General features: G+C 38.7%; 1 protein-coding gene across 5 annotated transcripts in view; it reads left to right on the top strand.

Annotated features, from left to right (window-relative positions):
* The window catches only part of SIPA1L2 (signal induced proliferation associated 1 like 2), a 79,523-nt gene that overhangs the window by 36,985 nt on the left and 21,157 nt on the right, over positions 1-21,381 (top strand). For 3 of the 5 annotated variants that reach the window (XM_033144285.1, XM_033144282.1, XM_033144281.1), the window contains exons 7-15: positions 1,462-1,539; positions 5,647-5,804; positions 6,988-7,564; positions 9,408-9,682; positions 13,852-14,109; positions 15,147-15,230; positions 16,526-16,629; positions 18,141-18,244; positions 20,303-20,688. In XM_033144285.1, the coding sequence (XP_033000176.1) occupies positions 1,462-1,539; positions 5,647-5,804; positions 6,988-7,564; positions 9,408-9,682; positions 13,852-14,109; positions 15,147-15,230; positions 16,526-16,629; positions 18,141-18,244; positions 20,303-20,688 (2,024 nt within the window). The remainder of the gene's footprint in view (positions 1-1,461; positions 1,540-5,646; positions 5,805-6,987; positions 7,565-9,407; positions 9,683-13,851; positions 14,110-15,146; positions 15,231-16,525; positions 16,630-18,140; positions 18,245-20,302; positions 20,689-21,381) is intronic. The other 2 variants (XM_033144284.1, XM_033144283.1) reach the window with 1 other exon arrangement.

The raw sequence follows: 21,381 nt of genomic DNA, 5'->3' as shown, positions 1-21,381 counted from the left end.
GGCTAAGCAAATACATGGCTTCGTTATTGGTAGTGTTGCCGCAGGAGCAGGAGGTACACACAACCATGAAAAACTCGGAAATATGAACTATAAAAATACGTATTATGCCAACAAATTGACTGAAAATAGCTTAACTTAACACATATCTATAAGTATCTCCTCAAAGGCATAGCCTATAGCATACTTTCCAAATATAATCAATTCTTAAAGTGCAAAGTTCCATATGCAATACAAGGTGCTGTAGAGTGATTGTGCAATGAATGCTCATAGATATGATGTAACTCAAACGTTGATTATCCTTTGCCAAAGTGATGAACGTTTGAGTTGCTTGAGCTTTTTAGCCATGGTTAAATTTCGTTATTCTGTATTTCTGTCGATGAAGTCCGTTCCTTTGAAGAAACTGTAGCAGTGAAACAGAGAGACCTCAAGCTAGCCACCCGTCGGAGGACAGACAAGGACGTCTGAGGGACTTTGCTGTATGCACCATCTCTATGAGCATTCATTGCACAATCACTCTACAGCACCTTGTATTGCATATGGAACTTTGCACTTTAAGAATTGATTATATTTGGAAAGTATGCTATAGGCTATGCCTTTGAGGAGATACTTATAGATATGTGTTAAGTTGCGCTATTTTCATTCGATTTGTTGGCATAATATGTATTTTTATAGTTCATATTTCTGAGTTTTTCATGGTTTTGTGTATTTCATATTGGGTTATTATTTCCGTGATAGTCTGTTGGTTTTTGCGCAGGAGCAGGAGGAACAAATCACACTTATTTTTTCGCACTAAACCATAATTTGATTTAGCGTTATGCGCAAACCAGGCAACTGAGATCTGAAGGCCCCCCACATTATTTTTTATGATACTGGATGCCAGTGGTATTTGCACAGCATGGACACTTTTCAATAAAATGTGATAAGCACACTCTAGTAATCAACATTTAGCCAGCCTTAATGTGTAGAAGAAATAGCTAATGAATGTTTATTTTCTCTTTCTGTTGGTACCTCATTGCCAAACTATATAATGTAGAATGTACCCATGGAAGTATTCTTGACAAGCTAGGAACAATTCACATAAAATAACAAACCTTTCCCTCTGAGACACACAGGAAGCTAAGATTCAGCATCACAGATAAAGTTGCTGCTGTCCTCAAGGAACAGTCTTACCAGCCCTGTGGTATAGAAATTTTACTTTGTGTACAGGGCTTATCTCATTTCATCCACTTATCCGAGTCATGTGGGAACTTCCCATCTTGGATTTGAATGGGATCTAGAGGTCTAGCCTCCCACTGAAATTATGGTGTGAATAGGTTTATACATCCATTATACCTCGTATGGTCACTGGCCAAGGTATGTAGCCAGTTACTGTGAGCACTATCTCCAATGAACATTTCATAAAATCCAATTACCTGTGAGCCAGAAATAGGCCACACCAGAACTGTCTGTTGCTTTTTCTAGGAAATAACTACGCCCTGCTTGGTCACTGATCAGGACATCCCTCTAGTTTTAGAGCGAGCAGGAGATCCAAACACAAAGGTAATTTTTCACTTTGGCTGCAATACAGGGTGGGGAGTCTTCACTCAGTGTTCTGATCAGAACAGAGGGAGCTACCCACTCTGGTGTGGCCAGCACCACCTCCTTGTATTGGCTTTCCTTACACATCACAGTTAAAGGCTTCTCCTGTTGAACTTTTACCCTTGTAGACACCCTTTCCAGATCATTTCCTTGCAACATTTCCTCACACTTCTGCCATTTGCTTTTGTTATCTTTGGTCAGATCTGATTAATCCAAATCTGTGTTGTCAAGTTATCTCCTTGTCTTATATAATAAAATAAAAAATAAAAATGAGTTATTGTCTTGGTATGTAAGATTAAATGCTTCTTCAGTGTTCAGAATTTTCCTCGTTTTAATCAGGTCTGATTGAAATATGTGATCTTTGTATGTGTAAATATTAACATATTAAAATGCAAACTTATTATGAAACCACTTATTTTATTACTAAATTAAAATAAGCTTGAAGGTTTCTTGTGATGTCTTTTCATCCCCCACCCTATTAAATTGAATGAAGAAAGATGCTTTATGCAATATGACAGGATAGCTTTGTTGCTTTAGCTTGAGCAAGCAATTAAGCCTTAAAGAAATAGATTGCTGTGGCTTTAGCTGTCTGATAATGGTCAATTTAGCTTGGGAAGCTTAGAGGTGAATAAAAATATGCTAAAGGGACAGATTAGATGGTACACCCCATTTCAGATTATCTGGAAAACTTAAAAACACATTTGATTAGCATGTTAGCAAAAACAGAGCCAGTAAAGTAAATTGAAGGTCCATAATTAAGATCAGATCAGAACTAATACATTATTTTTAAAAGGTGGTAGGTGTTTCTTTTCTAACATTCTCTTAACTTGATACTCTTTCATATTAAAATTAAGTACTAATGCTGATATTTTACTGGATTCATATTTAGATATACCACACTAATTAAGGTAGTGATCTGCATAATTTTTTTTAAAAAAATAAACACTATTATCAGTGGACCTTACTTCCAAGTAAATATTATGTTAGAACTAAGGTGAAAACTGCTATTAGGGTCTTGTTGTCAATATTGTGTTACTTCCTGAAAATAATCCCACTTGACCTATGTACTATATTTAAAATTCCAATTGAATTGTATCATTGTTAAGAGTGTGTTAGAAGGGCAGTTTAACAAATAAGGAGAGAAAGGGGAAAATAACTTAGAGATATGAAAACAAGCTCTGTATAATAGTTACATACCATTTTCTTCAGTTTTCAGAACAATATCTCTTTTGTTTTGCTAGTCTCTAATATACTTTTCATACCTTTTTCTCCATTCAATTTGCATTCCATTTATACAACCCTACCGAGATCAATGTATTACATATCAATATCATCTATTTAACTCTCCTTGCCTGTTCCTTGCATTTCAATTCCCCATTTATAATTATATGGTTCTATTACTGTTTTTCTTTTATGATGTTGTACAGACCTTCATGGTACTGATTATAATGGTAGTCTGCTATGTTGACTGAAATATTAGTTGTACCTCAGAAATCTCACCCAATTTGCTAAAATTTTAAAGAATGAATGAGTTCCAATTTGTTTTATATGGTTAGGTTAATACAATTACATTAATGAATATGTTTATGCATGTCAGTGACAAAACTCAAATTCATTTCAGGAACTATTGATGCCCTTTAAAATAATTTAGAAAGGTTTATATTGCAAATGTCTGTTATTTATGATTCAACCCAATTAGCACCTAATATCTAAGCCAAGCCATGGCTTGAGGCAAATATGTGGGATCCCAGAAAGGAAATTGTCCATTTTGCTCCTCTCTAGTTTGTTTTGCTGCTGCACCGTGCCAAGCTAAATTATGTTTTGGCATAGCATGTCATACAAACTCAGGAACGTTTTGCAGCCCATCAGTGGACCTTCTAGACTAGAGATCCTCTGAAAAATTCTGTCCTCCACTCAACTAGCTTTTACATGCCTTTCCTCACACAGACTGGAGTAGGCAAAATGTTCAGTCTGTATGTACACTTTCCTGCAGGCATAGCCAGTGTGGTGCAACTTTTTTCAGTCTGAGCCAGCATGGCTAATGATCAAGGCTGATGGGAGTTGTAATCCAAATCATCTGGAGGTCACCATGTTGGCTACTCCTGAAATATTTACTTCTTGCTTCTGTTTCCTGATTTTTAATCTGTTACTGTTAACAGATGAATCTGAGATCAAAGGTACTATGTCACCTTCTGCAACTTTGGAATAATTTGAATATCTGGGAAACTACATCTGATCAGTACATGAACTATTATTTTGGTGATGTGTTAGCAGTGATAAAACTCACTTCCATAGAGCCTTTGGGCGGAATTCAGCATTGCCCCAAGGAGATCATTCCATCGGCACAATTACTTTTGCTTGCCAGACAAAATGAACTCCTCCCTCTGCACCCTGTTCTGGGGGCTCTCATGACCCTCCCAATCAGATATGGGGAGGGCATTGGTGTGAAGGTGAGGGGGGGGGCAAGTCCTGCTGATCTCATAGGGCTTGTTGCACTGGATTCAACAACTTAGTTCAATCCAGTCCAATGACTTTAGTCCACATGTAGACCTAAATATTTATGCACTACTAAAAATATGCTGAAATTAGTGTCTGTAGCTATAAAATGGATTGCAGCTACTGGCTTATAATGATATGGCAAAACACTCATTGATTTTAATAGAGTTGGGTTGTAACCTATGCCATAACTTAGTGTGCATCAGATGCATACCCACAGTTGTGATTTTCATTTACATATGTATGTCATCTACATCATTTCAAAAGCAGTAATAGGCAATGTTTAAAGTAAAATTCAATTAAAACAGCTCAGAATACAGCAGGTCATATCTTCAATTTTCTACCAGCTTAATCCTGGACATCCCCAATTAATACAGTAAACAAAAAGGTATTGCAACATTTCCAAAAGCTCTGAGATTGAAACTTTCTGGTAGATGGATTTAACAGAGACTTCGTGTTGCTTCAGTATTTCCTTTCACTGACAGCTCTGCTTTTAAGCTAACAGAGGGAAGCTGAAATAGCTTCTGGTTTACTATTGTGGACTGCTGAAGTAAAAATTCACGAGAATACTGCATGTGAACATTGGTATGTGTCCATGGAGCTCCTGGATTGTGACATTTGCAACACCTTTTCAGCCTTCCAAATAATTACAGAAAATATTGGTGCTTTAATTGCATACTTGTTACATTGTTACAAGTTATTTAAATTGATATTAGGTTATGTTACTTAAGATATGTTACTCCAAAGTATCATCTTTAGCTGTAATATGAATGTCTGCATGTACATGTTTGGGGCAATATCCAAACGACCACATGAGAAATTCTAAATGTATGCCAGGGTATCTGAGGTCCCCTTTCTTTCACAGACTCTGCTGCAGACACACTACCCAAAAAGCTGTTCCCAAAAGTCTGGGAGGTTACTGTAATAGTGTGGAAAGCTGCAGCTGGAAATAAATGGCAAAAGCTGTGTTGCACACATGAACTGCTTCAACATACAATTAGGAATCCTTGGATCTTGGCCTGCTTTTGTCTACTGCTGCATTTCCAAACTTAATTGAAATAAAACTGTCCTGTGAAGATATTTGGTGACTGTTGTGCTTTTTATGGTGGGGAAAGATTGGTTTAAAATGTTGAGAATTTCTAGTAGATACAGAAACCACTACAGTGAGGGAAAATATCTTAAGGAAACAAGAAATGTTGTATTTCAGATATGAAAAGTTATTTTGCATCTTGGAAATGATGACCAACAAAATAATTGAAAGGCTATTTAGTGTGGGTCTGTGCTTTATATACTTGAACAAGACTTGTTTAAGATTTTACCTGTTCTCAACCCACCACTTTCCCCTATTTAAAGAGCTGTGTATTTCAAACGGTATAGACAAGACCTGTAAAACATACTTAGGTTGGGTGCTGCCTGCGCCAAGACAAGAGCATTGTGACTAATCAAAGTGTAGGGTTTTTAAAAAATACATAATTGCCATTTTTAATAGTTATCTTTTTTCTAGTGGATGTGAAGGAAATTGTAGTCACCATTTTAATGGTTTTTTGGTTTCTTTGTTTGTTTTGCATCTAGCTTTTAAGGAAAAGGCACATAGGAAATGACATTGTTACCATTGTCTTCCAAGAGCCTGGAGCGCTTCCCTTTACTCCAAAAAATATCCGTTCTCATTTTCAACACGTTTTTGTCATTGTTAAAGTCCACAATCCTTGCACTGAAAATGTGTGCTATAGGTGAGTACAGGTTTGTCAATTGCCTTAGTTTCTTAGGCTTTCATTGGAAATTGCTGGGGCCATTGTTTATTTGCTTTATCAGCCTTTTTTGCATTTTCCATGTACCTGTGCTCCCAGATCACCCAGCCAACCACCATGGCACTAAGCGCCCCCTTCCACTCAATGAATGAGCCTAGTGGGAAACCCACTGGCCATATCCTTGCCATTGGGGACTGGCAGCAAGCCCCCAAATGGGGTGCCTCAGGGATGGGGTGCCAAACCACACTGGGATCCACTGGACTCACTGCCATCAGATGATGGAATTTGTTCCAGTTGTCCTGTACCTCCTCATCTTTGGCCACAGTGAGCAACCAGAGTGCAGATGGGTGGTGGGTGTACTGCTCCAAAAAGCCCAACTGATGGCTCAAGAGGGTTTGGATTGCACCCTAAAACCCAAAATGACAGTACTTTAAAGAAATATTAGTAAGGTTCAGGAAACTTGCTAGCTTCAATTAAAAAAAAGTTGTATGGTACCAATAGAATGTAGTCGCCTATATTTAAATCTCTGAATTATTCAAGGAAAAGATACAATGTTATGAAAGCTGAGCCCTGTTGTTAATACACATTTCTATATGCATAGGGGACTCTAGACTGGAAAAGTGGGGTAACTGACTCAGTTCTAAGGTAGCCCATAATGGATCATGGCATGCTTATATGTTCATACCATGGATTAATACTGTATAGGGGTGCATTCTAGGCATATGGCATCAAAAATTGTGCATTTGTTTATACACTAGTACCCTGATCTATATATTTAGTGTTCATGTACATGCATCTGTAACACACCATTTTATGATGGGTTGGTATAACAACATTGTGTTCTGTGAATATTTAATTTTTTGATGCAGCACATTTTCCATTTGATAATATATATATATTCAGTTAGGAAGAGTTCTGTAGGGGGTTGGACTGGATGATCCTAGTGATCTTTCCAACTCTACAATTCTATGATTTTATTTTTCTAATTTTGCTGCAAATGTAATTCCTGACAATTTCTGCTTTTGAAGAGTTTTGAGGTAGTTTATTATATAATTTTTTCTTGTCCTCGGTAAGTGCATGAATATCTTATGTATAAACAAATAATGTTTTAGTTAAAATAACTTACAAAACATTGATCCTATAATACGTTTTCTTCACTTTCTAGTGTTGGAGTTTCAAGGTCAAAAGATGTACCACCTTTCGGGCCACCAATACCTAAAGGAGTGACTTTCCCTAAATCAGCAGTTTTCCGGGACTTCCTTTTGGCCAAAGTTATTAATGCAGAAAATGCAGCACACAAGTCAGAAAAATTTCGAGCCATGGCCACTAGAACACGGCAAGAGTACTTGAAAGATCTTGCAGAAAACTTTGTTACTACCACTACAGTAGACACGTCAGTCAAGTTTAGTTTTATTACACTGGGAGCAAAGAAAAAAGAGCGAGTGAAACCAAGGAAGGATGCCCACTTATTCAGCATTGGAGCAGTGATATGGAATGTGATAGCACGAGACTTTGGTCAGTCCCTTGACATTGAATGTCTTCTTGGTATCTCAAATGAGTTCATCGTGTTGATCGAAAAGGAATCAAAGAATGTTGTTTTCAACTGCTCCTGCAGAGATGTTATTGGATGGACATCTGGATTAATGAGTGTTAAAGTTTTTTATGAAAGAGGAGAATGTGTTCTTCTCTCAGCACTTGATAACTGTGCTGATGACATCAGAGAAATGGTTCAAAGGCTGGAAGTAAGTATGGTTTCTTTTAAGTGTTTGGCAATTTCAAATGCTGTTGTCAATAATTTTTCAAGATAACGGAGATGGATAAATATGATACCTGAGTATAGAATTTAAAAAATTAAAAATTTACTGGACCATTTCAAGGGTATTTCTGTATTACAGGCATAAACTGGAAATGTGGCAGCTGTAGTCTGAAACAGAATTCTCCCTTTTTAGTGCAGTTAGGGTTGCCATATTTCAAGAAGTAAAAATCCAGACAATTCTACTGAGCATAATAGAGAATTTTCACTTAATTCAGATTCTCTTTAAGTGTGTTGAATTGTTCAGATATATAACCTAACCCAGTTAAATGAGTCAGGTTACAATAATTTAGCATTGTTCTAATGAAAAAAGGTGATCTGTATCTGTAAGGACTTCAGTAAATTACTATTTTGCTTCCTTGTTTAATATAAGGCAGCTGCTAAGTCTTCTACAAACAGAACAGTCCCTGAATAGTTATAATAATCAGTAAGAGAAATGTACTGTCTTAGAAACTGGACACAGCACAGATGGTTGCTCCAGGGGCATCAAATGTTAGAGCTTGCAGAAGAATATCTTTATTCAGAAATCTCTAGTCAGCCATGAATGACAAAAACACTATTAGCTACCTGAGGGGTATAATATATTAGTACATGTGACATTGCATTGTTTGAAAGCAGTTCCTTACATGTTTCAGAAGGCATGTGTCCAGTGAGGGAGATGTGAAGACTTGGTAAAAAAAATTGGAAAGTTATGGAAAAGAAATGGGTGTAGGAAAAGTGGGAGTGGGTGTGCATGCAAGACTAGAAGCAGATCACTGAACAATTGGTAGTTGGGAAGGGGGATCTCTTAGGAAATGTACCTTTCAATGTGTATTACTAATGTGTATAAAATAATCCTACAGTTAATTTACCCTGCTGAAATTTTTTAGTCTCAAGATTCCAAAGCAGTAATAACACTGATGACAGAACTGATACTGTGTCTGACAGGATTACTGAACAAGTAATTATTTTCTGTCTTGATGTTGGAAACATACTTCAGAAGTTGCAGAATACAGAACATCTTTGAGTGTTTTGTCCAGAAGTACATTATGAGAATATACCAGTCATTTTGGTTCTGAAACCTGGTGGGCTTTGTACAGGCTGGCTTTTGACTCCTCTTTTTAGAATTTATTTAAAATATTTGTTTATACCCTTAATAAAAAAAAATATTCCAAGGTGTCTCACAATAACACAACAATTATACACTGTAATATAGTAAACAATTTTTCCCCATCTTGTTTTTAGGTAACTTAGGTTGGGATTCACCTAACCAGCCCTGTCAGTGGAAGCCCTGTGCAAGGACTTTCACTTGTGCTATAAGGCTTCCCCCCACCACCACCACCCTGCCATGCCTTCCAAAATTTGGCTTAGAGGGTTGGAAAACCTCCAGAACAATGTGCAGGGGGAAGCGTATTGTTCCATTTGGCAAGCTGGAATGCTAGCACAGATAGGATGATTAGAAGACCCTAAGTCTGCAATCCTAAACACTTAGCTGGGAGTAAGTCCCAGTTAACAGTGTGGCTCTTATTTATTGGTTCCATCATGACACTGATTTATAATTGTTCTAATAAAACAAAGTTATTATTACTTTTGGATTTCAGAAACATATCAAACAATAAAATTTTATCTTATAGGTTTTAATAAATATTACACTTCATGTTCTTAATGGCGGGGGTATAAAATCACATTTTAAAAACCACTTCAATATCACCCTACCCACAGCTCACCATTTCTGGAATTTTTACATCACTATTCTTTTATAGTGTGGTCTCACTAATTTGATATTCCTTTAGATAGTAACTAGAGGATGTGAAACAACAGAAATGACCTTAAGGAGAAATGGCTTGGGACAGCTTGGATTCCATGTTAACTTTGAAGGGATTGTAGCAGATGTGGAGCCATTTGGTTTTGCCTGGAAAGCTGGCCTACGTCAAGGCAGTCGCCTCGTGGAGATCTGTAAAGTAGCTGTAGCAACCCTGACTCATGAACAAATGATTGACCTGCTGCGCACCTCTGTGACTGTAAAGGTGGTGATTATCCAGCCACATGAAGATGGATCACCTAGACGGTAAGAAGTCACAGTAGCTAGTATGTTATTTGTGTCTTCACTGCTGACATTCTTTTGCCCTTTCCACAGATGTTCTTGTTAAATGGGTAGTGCTCATTTGGTGCTAATGAGACTTGCAGCTAACACAGTCTGTGAGAGAAGTACTATCTTGTCATAGATAGAATGGATCTTATAAGTTATTTTAATAAAGGATGGATTGTATACTGGGTGGAGTGGTTGCTTTTAGTTAAGTGAACAGTGCTTTCTGAAAAAAGTGAACTGTTTACTAGGGAATGGGGAAAGCATCAATAAGGGGGAAAGTGGTAGCAATTAGTAAATGTTTTTGAAAAGAGTGAAAATTAATAAGGGATTTGAAATAGGGAAATAGAGTAGAAATTAGTATGGCTTTTGGAATGGAATGGAAATTAATGAAGAATAATGGGGGAAAGGGTAGAAAGTAATAAGGAATATTGGGGAAAGGGGTGGGGGTGGGGTTGCTCAGTATATTTAATGAGGCAAATGGTTAAGAAAGTTTGGCTTTGACCACACTCACATCGACATGCGGCTCCTGGAGGGATTGGCCATGGGTCGATGCAGTCCTCAGCACCAAAAAGGTTAGCCACTGCTGATCTACCTGTTGCCCGCATGCTCTGTCCTCATAGGCAAGGTATTCCAAACCCAAATCATTTTGCTTGTGCTTTTCTGCACCTTTTCCAGCTCTCCAATATTCTTTTTGAGATTGTGCAATCAATGTTTTGTTCCATTTCTCACTTTAAACTAATATTAAAAGTATCCAGAACAGATGGAGCAAGGAAGAAATTGAGAAAGTAGAAGGGGAAACCTAGGTTAAAAGAGGCAGCCTTGTGCTTGATGTGCCTTTGTAGCTAGGCAGATGGATATTATGAGGACAGAAGACAAGTCCGTTATACCCACTATAATAAATGACTGATTTTTTTATCTCTGCTAATTCAAGCATTCAGTTAGCTTTCTTTAATGGGGAGAGTGCTTGCTGTGTGTGACTGCCACATCAACATATTTAACTACAGCATTGTAGAATTGGTGATATGTATGTTGCATTTTATTTATGGATGTCCTCCAAAAATTAATTTCTTTGAGTGAAATGGGGGGAATTATCCCTTTATTGCTGCCACTCGTATTGCCACACATGTGCTGCCTTTGGAAGACATAGAAATATGTCTGTATATCATTCCCCCCCCCCCAAGTTGCATATAATTGGCAGCTGAAAGATTTTCTCAACTTTATTTGGAGATTTTTGCCATCTGCTTCCAAGTATGAAATAACACTTTTTGGTACTTATTCTCCTGATTATCACTGGTGCCATTCCAAAACAGTTGGATAATGATCCATAGCTTAGGATAGGCGGCAGACTAAAAAAAGTTTAGAAAAGTCAGAGCCCTTCTACAGGCTCCTAAGTCATCATCTACCCCAACAGGAGAAGGGATTTTCTGCAGCATAAACTTCTTGTGATATGAGAATCTTCAACTGCCTCTTTAAAAGAATGTCTGCTCTTCCTGGATTATCTGACTCTTTGAAGCCTTCTTAGCAGACTGGACTGAGTACAGTGGTACTTCAGGTTGAAGAAGAAGAAGAAGAAGAAGAAGAATTTGGATTTGATATCCCGCTTTAGCACTACCCAAAGGAGTCTCAAAGCGGCTAACATTCTCCTTTCCCTTCCTCCCCCACAACAAACACTCTGTGAGGTGAGTGGGGCTGAGAGACGTCAAAGAAGTGTGACTAGCCCAAGGTCACCCAGCAGCTGCGTGTGGAGGAGCGGAGATGCGAAAGATGCTTCAGGTTACAGACTCTGCTAACCCAGAAATAATGCTTCAGGTTAAGAACTTTGCTTCAGGATAAGAACAGAAATCGTGCTCTGGTGGCGCAGCAGCAGCAGCCAGAGGTCCCATTAGCTAAAGTGGTGCTTCAGGTTAAGAACAGTTTCAGGTTAAGAACGGACCTGCAGAACGAATTAAGTTCTTAACCTGCAATACCACTGTATAGTTTTCCCCAGAGTCCACTGTTTTTTACTACTTCCAACCAGGGTGGATAAAAATGGATAAGAGTGTAATCTTACATTTATAAAAAGTTCAATCTATAACCTGAAGAAGTGTGCATGCACACGAAAGCTCATACCAAGAACAAACTCAGTTGGTCTCTAAGATGCTACTGGAAAGAATTTTCTATTTTGTTTCAATCTATAATCTGTTTCTCTTCTAAAAATAATGTAGTTGAAACCACATTGCAAAACGTTGAAGGCTCAAGGTGCTGTAAGACTCTTTTTTGCAAGAACAGGCTAACTCAACTATTCCTTTGGGAATTGGTTTAAAACTAAAACTGACCTTAATTTAAACATATAATCTCTTAAATATGAACATAGAACCCTCTTGTGAAAGACTGCTTTCCTTTCCTTTCCTTTCCTTTCCTTTCCTTTCCTTTCCTTTCCTTTCCTTTCCTTTCCATTCCATTCCATTCCTTTGTAAAGATAGGCCTGTGCTGTGAAATATTTGTTCATGGGGGAATGTTTATACAGCGTGCTAAAGGTAAAGGTAAAGGGACCCCTGACCATCAGGTCCAGTCATGTCTGCATCTTAAACCCTGATTCAAGAGACCAGAGACAAGGAAGTCATCACAGGTTCTAAAATTCATATGTCATGACTTGACTTATAACTGAACCCATATAGATCATGTTGTTCTTTTTGATGCCCAACTATCTGAATTGTACAATGTTTATGACTCTACCACCCAAACAACAAAGAATTCACTTTACATCTCATGGTGAAAACATTGTTTTGCTCTTCAACTACCTTTCCTTCAGAGACCAGAAAATGTGATAGCAGGGGATTTAGAGACAATACTAGTGGATATTGCTTATGGTGGAAATCCTAAGATAAAGCCATGATCATGAAACTTACGAGGTTTTCCAAGTTATCTGCCCCTGGAAAAAGAGTACACTCTACATCCAAAAATTACCTCACATGATTTTCCTTCCGATATTTTTCTATAAAGGTTAAAACTCCAGTCCACAATCAGCAACTGGAAGAAATTATAATAGATTATGTGAGTCTGGTTTCAAAAGAGGAGAATTTACAGGAAATATTTTTCCCACTTTCTGTGCTTGACAAAATGTTAAAATCAACACCGCCCTAAGTTTTGTTACCCCATATCCAGATCAAGCTTCTGTCACTGCATTTCACAACCACAGGCATATGTCCAATGAACAGGAAGGAAAGCTAATTTGCTAGCTTAATCTATTCCCAGGCTTTATCCCTGTTCTACTGACATGTTCAGGATATTTTCCTTTCTAATGTGGACAGATGGGCTAGACCCTGTGCTTCCCATAGCTAAAGATTTTCAGCCTCGGAAGTCTACAGACCATACTATGGAAAATGCATTGAAGTCAGATGTTGAGGTCCATGTTATATTATCTCAAAACTCAGGCTTGATCAGATCATTGATTTTTTTAAAAAATCTAGCCATACTTAACATAGGCAATGCTGTCCTAGCATTGATTATTATCAGCTTCAGTTTTTGTTGTGTTAGTGACAACTATACGTAGAAAACTCCACTTACCGTATTCAAGCTTTGGGCTTTGTAGGGCTGAGCTGCTAAATTTGCCCCTTTCCTGCTGAGAAGCCATTCAGATAACCTCTAGATGAGTTTTCAGGCTGAACTTGACAATACATTAGCTCTGTATATTTGCCCTTAAGTGCCAGGTATTGTGCTGTTATTTACTTACTTACTTACTTACTTACTTACTTACTTAAAAGATTGCCCACCCCCCCTACTGGCAATCTAGATTGGGACCTTAGAATGATGGGGCATGAAGGTTTTAACCCTTTGCAGTCAATTTGGCCCCTCAACCTTGCAATTAGCACAGCGTGTTTTTAAAAGCTCGCTTCCCCCATGCAAGAAGCCAGCATGGGAAGCCTGGTCTGAATTGGTACCATAAGAAGGCTAAAGGGTTAAAGCCCCCTTACCCCATAATAGGGTCTTATTATTGCTTGGCCACCTGGGCAGGGGGTATGTGTTTAAAAAAATTAGTCCTCTGCACTTAAACAACACAGATATGGAGCTATCATTTTGTGACATGCACATGCTATACTTCTTTTTTAAAAAATGATGGGCTGTAGCTCTACAAGACTCAAAGATTATTGTGTTTATGTATACTGCAGGGGTTGCTCAGAACTGTGTCGAATTCCCATGGTGGAGTACAAACTTGACAGTGAAGGCACCCCATGTGAGTATAAAACCCCTTTCAGGAGGAATACTACTTGGCATCGGGTGCCAGCTCCTGCAGGGCAGCCTCTTTCTCGTGCCTCTCCAATCCTAGGAACATCTGATAGATTGCAGTGCCAGCAGCTTCTCCAGCAGGCGCAAGCAGCCATTCCTCGCAGTACTTCATTTGACAGAAAGCTGCCAGATGGTGCAAGGTAATATGTTCTCTATGCTATTAATTCTTGTATTTTCTTAGTGCTTTATTAGTAAACCTTTCTGGTCTTTGGTATGAAGTGATTTTTTAAAAGCTGTTTTCTTTTTAAACCTCATTCATATACTACTGTACAAGGTTTTAACAGATTTGAGCTGCAGTGAGCTTAGCGTTTGCCTCCACTAATCCTTGTTGAAACAATAGTCAGTGCTAATGATACTTTAAAAGGTAGATGACATAAAAACTCCCTCCCTCCTCTCTATTTATAATGAAATATAAAAGCTAGGTACCAGGCAATTTCGGCCACTGTGGTAGTCGACCAATAAAATAAGAACTTCTGAATAAGAGCAACAAGCATTTAAAAAATGAAATTAGTTGCTTGCAGGTTAATACTTTCATCTCATTCCAAGAGAGTTTTATTACATTTGTAACATCAATAGAACATGGCTATAGACGTCCAAGAGCAAATGGATATTTGTGGAATGATGCCTTTGTTTAAAAACTGAAATGACTTAAAATTTAAATGAAAACCTGATTGACGTTTGTTCTAATTCAGCAGTAGGCAGCGGGTTTTTCCAGGGAAAGTGGATGGACAAAAAAAAAAAAAATCCCCTCTCAGGCCCGTACCTAGAAATCACAGGACAAACGGAAGTGTGGATGAGCCCAAAGACACTATTGCTCGCAAGGATCTATCTATATGTACTTTTAAAAGTGCTGAGTTGTGGTCATTATGCGAAAATGTGCAGACTGTAGGAAACATCCAGTATCACACGAGCAGACTTCACCATTCTCTTTCTCCCTCGCTGCAGGCCCCTCCAGAGCAGATTGTAGGGCTAGTGTAGTGGGGATAAAGGGAGGCTGCATATCATTAGATGTCCCCACGTCTAAATATGGTTTAACTTTCATGAAAACTATTCCAGTGTCTTCATATTGTTGTCTGTATTTCTAATTTCATTAGGAATTTATATCAAAAATAACAGGATTGTTGTTGAAGCACCACAGATCTGTGTTCATTGTTAATTACTTGAGTCACTATTTCAGAAGTTCACCGAGCAACCAATCATCCTCCAGTGACCCAGGACCAAGTGGGAGTAGTCAGTGGAGACACCAAGTGGGATATGATGGGTATTTGTTTCTTTACATCTGAATCCTTTTTTATGAACAGTAACTTTAGAAGCTAATTTACGTGTGGAATATCCAACTGGCTGTTGTAGAATGGAGGCGGAGATTAAGGAGATTCATAGGTGGAGATTGAGCCTTTGTAAAAATAATAATTTATTTTAATTACCGCATTTACTTGATTCTAATGCTCGCCTTTTTTGGCCAAATTACATTGCAAAAATTAAGGTGTGTGTTAGATTTGATGGCACGTTTACATTCACCAGCATATACTTTTTTTTGTTTCAAGGTTCTGAAAATTGAGGTGTGCATTAGATTCGATGGCACATTAGATTCAAGTAAATATGGTATGCGCTGCTGTAGTTAATCTGCCCCATCTCTGAAGGCTTGGAGGCAATCCATACGTAGCTGAATGGTGGTGATATCTAAAGGTAAAGGTAAAGGGACCCCTGACCATTAGGTCCAGTCGTGGACGACTCTGGGATTGCGGCATCTCGCTTTACTGGCAGAGGGAGCCGGCGTACAGCTTCCGGGTCATGTAGCCAGCATGACTAAGCCGCTTCTGGCGATCCAGCGCAGTGCACGGAACCACTGTTTACCTTCCTGCCAGAGCAGTACCTATTTATCTACTTGCACTTTGACGTGCTTTCGAACTGCTAGGTTGGCAGGAGCAGGGACCGAGCAACAGGAGCTCACTCTGTCATGGGGATTCAAATTGCCAACCTTCTGATCGGCAAGCCCAAGAGGCCCAGTGGTTTAGACCACAGCGCCACCCGCGTCTATTTGCTAGTGGAATTGCATCAACTAGCACAAGAAGAGGGAGCTGTTTTTCACCAGTCCCCTGTAGCAATTGTAGCCCCCTGTGTCATATCTCATACTGTTCAAGAGGGTCTCCCAACCCTCAGGAGAAGCTTTTGGAGCAGCATTTGGCTGTGGGTGGCGGGAGTGGGTTAAGTTGGGTAGACCTGGTTAGTCAAAATCTGGTACCCTGCTTTGCTCAAGTGAAAGCGGTTCAGCTTGTAACAAAACCACCCATTTAAAAAATGTAATATGTTGAGCAGGGGTATCAGCAGCTATATTCGGGCAACTTTGTGTATAAGTCTTAAACAAATAATAACTTAAGCAGAATATTTAAATTGTGCTAATTACTGAGGAATGTCTTACTCTTCTTTGCTTACCAGTTGTCAATACTGAAAATATATAGTTGTGCCATTTTACAGCAGGGGTTTTTTAAACTGGATAAGAAGCTTTCATAGTGAGCAGGGGAAGGCGAAGGCAACAATTTCTTTCTTTGTTAATAGGTGCCAGTCCCCTTTACTTCATGATCACCAAGGTTCAGGTCCACTGGAGAGTGAAGGAGGCAGAGAACATGAAGAATCTTTGGAAGCGACCAGGCATCCTAATGGTAATTATTATTCTGTTTCAGTTTAATTACATTTTTGCTGGTTTTGTTTTCTACTTGTATAATGTTTTGCATTATAAACTATCTTAAAGACCTTAGAAGGTTTTTTTAAATGAAGCACAATCTCCAGCTTCTATGGGCTTACATACTATGCTGGGCTTACATACTATGCTGGTTTAGAGGTTTAAAAGTGATACTCAGAATTGTTTTTGGAAATTTTCTGGTAACCAATGTAGGTTGTACTTCCATAAAGAGTGATTTGCTGCAGTCTTCAGGTAGGGTACATTGCATTGGCTAGTCTTAAGGACTGAGTGGTCATAGCCACATATGCAGTTTTTAGAAAGGGGTACAGTCAATGCAGCAGCCTAAATTGAGCAATGAGGCTCCTAGCCACAGCCATCACCTGTGCATTCATGGGCAAGGCTACAAACCTGATTTTTCCAGGAGGACTGCTACCCATGAGGTTTAAATCCAGTCACTGCTCAACAGTCTTCCAAACCATAAACACTTCCGTCTTGTCTAGATTAAGTTTTAGTTTGTTAACCCACATCCAATCAGTCAGTGATCTCACAAGTTAAGGACTACTACAGCCATCCTGGCTTGAGAGGGGAAGGACATACAGAACTGTGTGTCACTGGCATACTGATGGTAACAAATGCAAAACTTTTGGAAATCTTTCCTAGCCATTTTATGTAAATGTTAAACAACATGGTTGACAATATCAACCCTATGACACAATTAAATCCCAAGGATTATTCCCACTGGCACATTCTGAAATTTGGCCAAGAAGAACATTTTCTTCAAGTCTCATCCCAGTTGATAATATTGGAAGCTAGTGAGAGGTCAAGAACCAGCACTCTCCTTGCCCAGCTCCTGGTATACATCCTCCACCAGGCCAATCAAGGTTATCTCTGTTCTCTGTTTTTATGTTCATATTTCCCTGTTTCTGTCTTCCTCATATAATTGCAAACATCCTTGCACACACCATTTTCTACCACATTTTCACACAGTCTTATGCGCCTGCGCATAGTACTCTCTTGAGTAAAGACTAGAATCAGCTGCATATGTATCTCATCACATTTGTTGTTTGCAGAGAGTTTTAAGTTTTCCCCCCTCCACATACAAGCTAAATTACTTTTTCCTCAAAGCTACTGGGATGACTCCTTTTAAAATGATACTGTTTATCTCTCTCTGTTTTTGATCATCAGAACATTAAGAGGATGTATGTCTTGATTTTGCATTGTGCTTGCATTTCCATGTTTTGTAGAAACGACACAGCAAAAGGATATGTACAAACAGGCCCTTGTTATTCAGAACTCTCATTTAGTAACCTGTATAGACATCAGTTTAATTATCTTTTAAGATGATGGGCAAGAGTAAACTCTCTGCTCTAGGAAATTTCAAAGAACACCACTGTTTCAACCTGATGCATATAGCATTAAGTTGTGAGCTTTTTTCATTGTACAATATGTTTTGTGCGTTTAGAAATTAAAACACATAATTATTTATGGCAGAAACCAAGTGGCATGCACCATCAACCAAAGTCTTGAGTTCCTATAAAGACCGCGCTTTACAGAAAGAGAACAGTGGCAAGGATTCACCAAACAAATTTTCTCATGTAAGTCTTTTTTCTTAGGGTTTCCCAAATTAGGAATCTTTCCAAATATGTGGGCACAGTCTCTGTTGCAAAAGTTGGGGGAGCTGTGCAAATAGCTGGTTGCGTTTGAGCCAGCAACTTGATTGAAAGTATATGTTTTGTCCCTGCTTTCCCGTATAGAAGTACCAATTACATAGGGTAAACTATCCTGCAAGATAGTTTATTTATTGGGGTTAATAAATTTATTTCTGTATCTTGCTATGTCCTACAGTTCTGTCTGGCATTGTTTTGTGTACTATCATTTTAATGGAATAACTGAAAAACTGAAAATTTGAATGCATAAGAGGCCATCCAGTTGTATCTGCCAGTGTTACAATCTCAGATGTGGAATAAATTGCAAGAGTCTTTAATTTTTTTTCTAAAGTGTGTGCACAACTAATAAGCATCACTGATGCAGAAGTAGTTTCAAGTATTCTTTCTGGCAGTGACCTCAAACAATCTCATTATAAAGGGCATGTGCAGGTTTCTAGGGCACTGCTTGGATTAAAGTTTCATGTAAGCATCACTCTGGTGTCTGATTAGAACGTAATTTACATTGACTTGCATAGTCCTGAATACATTTCCTATTGTATTCAAGTGACATTCATACATTGCCATTTCTTGTCATATTGTGAGGGATAAGCATCTATTTTAATTACCAGCAATTGCACTTCTTTTATTTAGGCAAAATTTCACATTTAAAGAATGCATCTAATAAGAATATATTGTTATGCTTGTTCCTGTTAATTTGTGTGGTGGTGGTGGTGATGACCTGATTGTTAAGAAACAATTATTCCCAGCTGAATTAAATAATGTGAGAACTGAAGTGTGAGATTTGGAAAATAGAGCCTGTTTGTGCACAAATATCACTTTTGTGGTAAATTAAATGACAAGGGAACTATGCCAAACCAAATTCTTTGGTTTCCTCTAGTTCATATGAATAAGCAGTCCCCACCCCCTGTGTTGCAGCTAGCAAATGTTCATCGCCTTTTTGTCAGTGAAACAAAAGAGCAATAATCAAATCTACTATTTCAGCATATTTGATTCCCATACTCTGTCCGGACAAAACCAGTGCTGGTCACAGCTCATCTTCATGACTGAAGGATGATTGTAGGATCAAAACAGCACTGGTTATCTAAGCCACCTGAGGGAGTAACATTGGCACAAGGTTATCCTGTATCTTATCCTATGTTTCTGCATACATACACATTTAGGTGGATATGTGCTGGCTATTTTTTAATATGACATAGGCATTTTAAATCCCTTTCCGTTTCCTCACTTATACCCTTTTAAACATTGACTTTCCTCAGTACAAGAGGAACTGATATTGTTGACTTTATCTGTATTTCTTGATTTTGAATCTTGCACATTTTGCTTGTTATGGCAAAATGGGGGAGAGAAGGCGAGAACAGTTTGGGTTTTGCTGTCCCTTGCTTGCCCAGCAACAGGAGGGGCAAATGCAGAGGCTGATGCTAGTCTTTTTCTTAAAATAGTTCATCTTGTGTTCAATTACTTACAAACATTTTGAGGTTCTCTTATAACAAAATGGACATTTGCTGATGTAATATGACATGTTAGGGATTTAATTTAAAACTATGTTATAACATTTATTCTGTACAGAACACAATTCACTCCGCACAGTGGAATCTTCTATACAATGGTCAGATTATTTACTTTAATTTATTAAATTTGTTCTTTGCTTCCCATAGCCAATGTCCTGAAGAAGCTTACAAACGATAAAATTTAAAAAATGCAAGTGATAATGGCATATCCTTTAAATCATGCAATAAGCAAAAAGTGTTAATTCAAAAAGTCACTCAAAAAAATCCACCACCACCAAGATGCATTTGAGCATGTGTTAATCAAAATACTAATTATTTTATCCACATTACAAGTTTATGCTGTTAGCATTATTCATTATATCTGCTTCATTTTTATTTGGCACTTCCAACAAGTAGTGAGGCAGCTGCTTGCTTCTTTGATTGATGAAACTGTGAATAAGAGGAAGTAAAACTGTATTGTAAAATGTTTCTCTTTAAGATTGGAGACAAAAACTGTTCCAGCCATTCCAGCAGTAATACCCTGTCAAGTAACACATCCAGCAACAGTGATGATAAGCACTTTGGCTCTGAAGACCTAATGGACACTGACATGCTTGGATTAACGTACATTAAAGGGGCTTCTACTGACAGTGGGATTGATACAGCTCCTTGTATGCCTGCTCCAATTTTGGCTCCTCTGCACCTGGCTGGAAGCCGGTCAGGGATACATAGCCGGACTGATCAGTGGGCTGAATCATCTGAAACTCCTGGACCAGATGATGAGACTAAAATTTATGCTGTTCACAGCTATGCTTCTGCCATTTCTAGCAGTCATACAGGTGATGGTAGCATGGGAGACCTCAGTGAAATATCTTCACATTCCAGGTAAGCAATTTCCCCCCAAAAAAGATTTCAGCTCCACAATTCTGTGATGGATAGTTCTGAGTAAAGTGTCGATTTACCTTTTTCTTTTTTCTTTTTGCTATTAACATTACATTTTACACGAGTGCTTTTCTAAAACCTCATTTCAACAAAGTTACATTTCAGAACAGAGGAGGAAAGACTAAAATGCCTCTTTCCTTACAAACTTCCTTCATGTGCTTGACAGTAAAACTATAAAAGGAGAAGAATATGCAATATTGTAGAGTGGGGTCCCTCACCTTCAGCCCTGGGCCGGAAGCAGCCCACGGAGGCAGGCCATTTAACCAGCCCACGAGCCGCCCCTGAACTGAGCCACCCACTCAGCGAATCCCCGTGCACTGCGCTAAACCAGCACAGCATGGGGACTCTCTTCCGCGGCTCTGGAAATTGCTTCTGTGCATGCCCTGATGCCGGAGATTGCGTCTGTGCGTGTCCGTGGCGCCGTAAATCGCTTCTGCGCATGCCCAGACACCAGAAATAGCTTCTGCACAGGCACGATTTTCAGCGTCTGGGCATGCGCAGAAGCAATTTTTGGTGCCACGCTGCACTGGCCCGGCCCACAGAGGATGTCTAAGACCTGTGTATCTGAAGAAGTATGCATGCACACGAAAGCTCATACTAAGAACAAATTTAGTTGGTCTCTAAGATGCTACTGAA

Source organism: Lacerta agilis, chromosome 3 (assembly GCF_009819535.1).
Source record: "Lacerta agilis isolate rLacAgi1 chromosome 3, rLacAgi1.pri, whole genome shotgun sequence".
Taxonomy (NCBI): Eukaryota; Metazoa; Chordata; class Lepidosauria; order Squamata; family Lacertidae; genus Lacerta; species Lacerta agilis.
The sequence above is the reverse complement of the archived record's forward strand: the minus strand, read 5'-3'. Positions and strand labels throughout refer to the sequence as shown.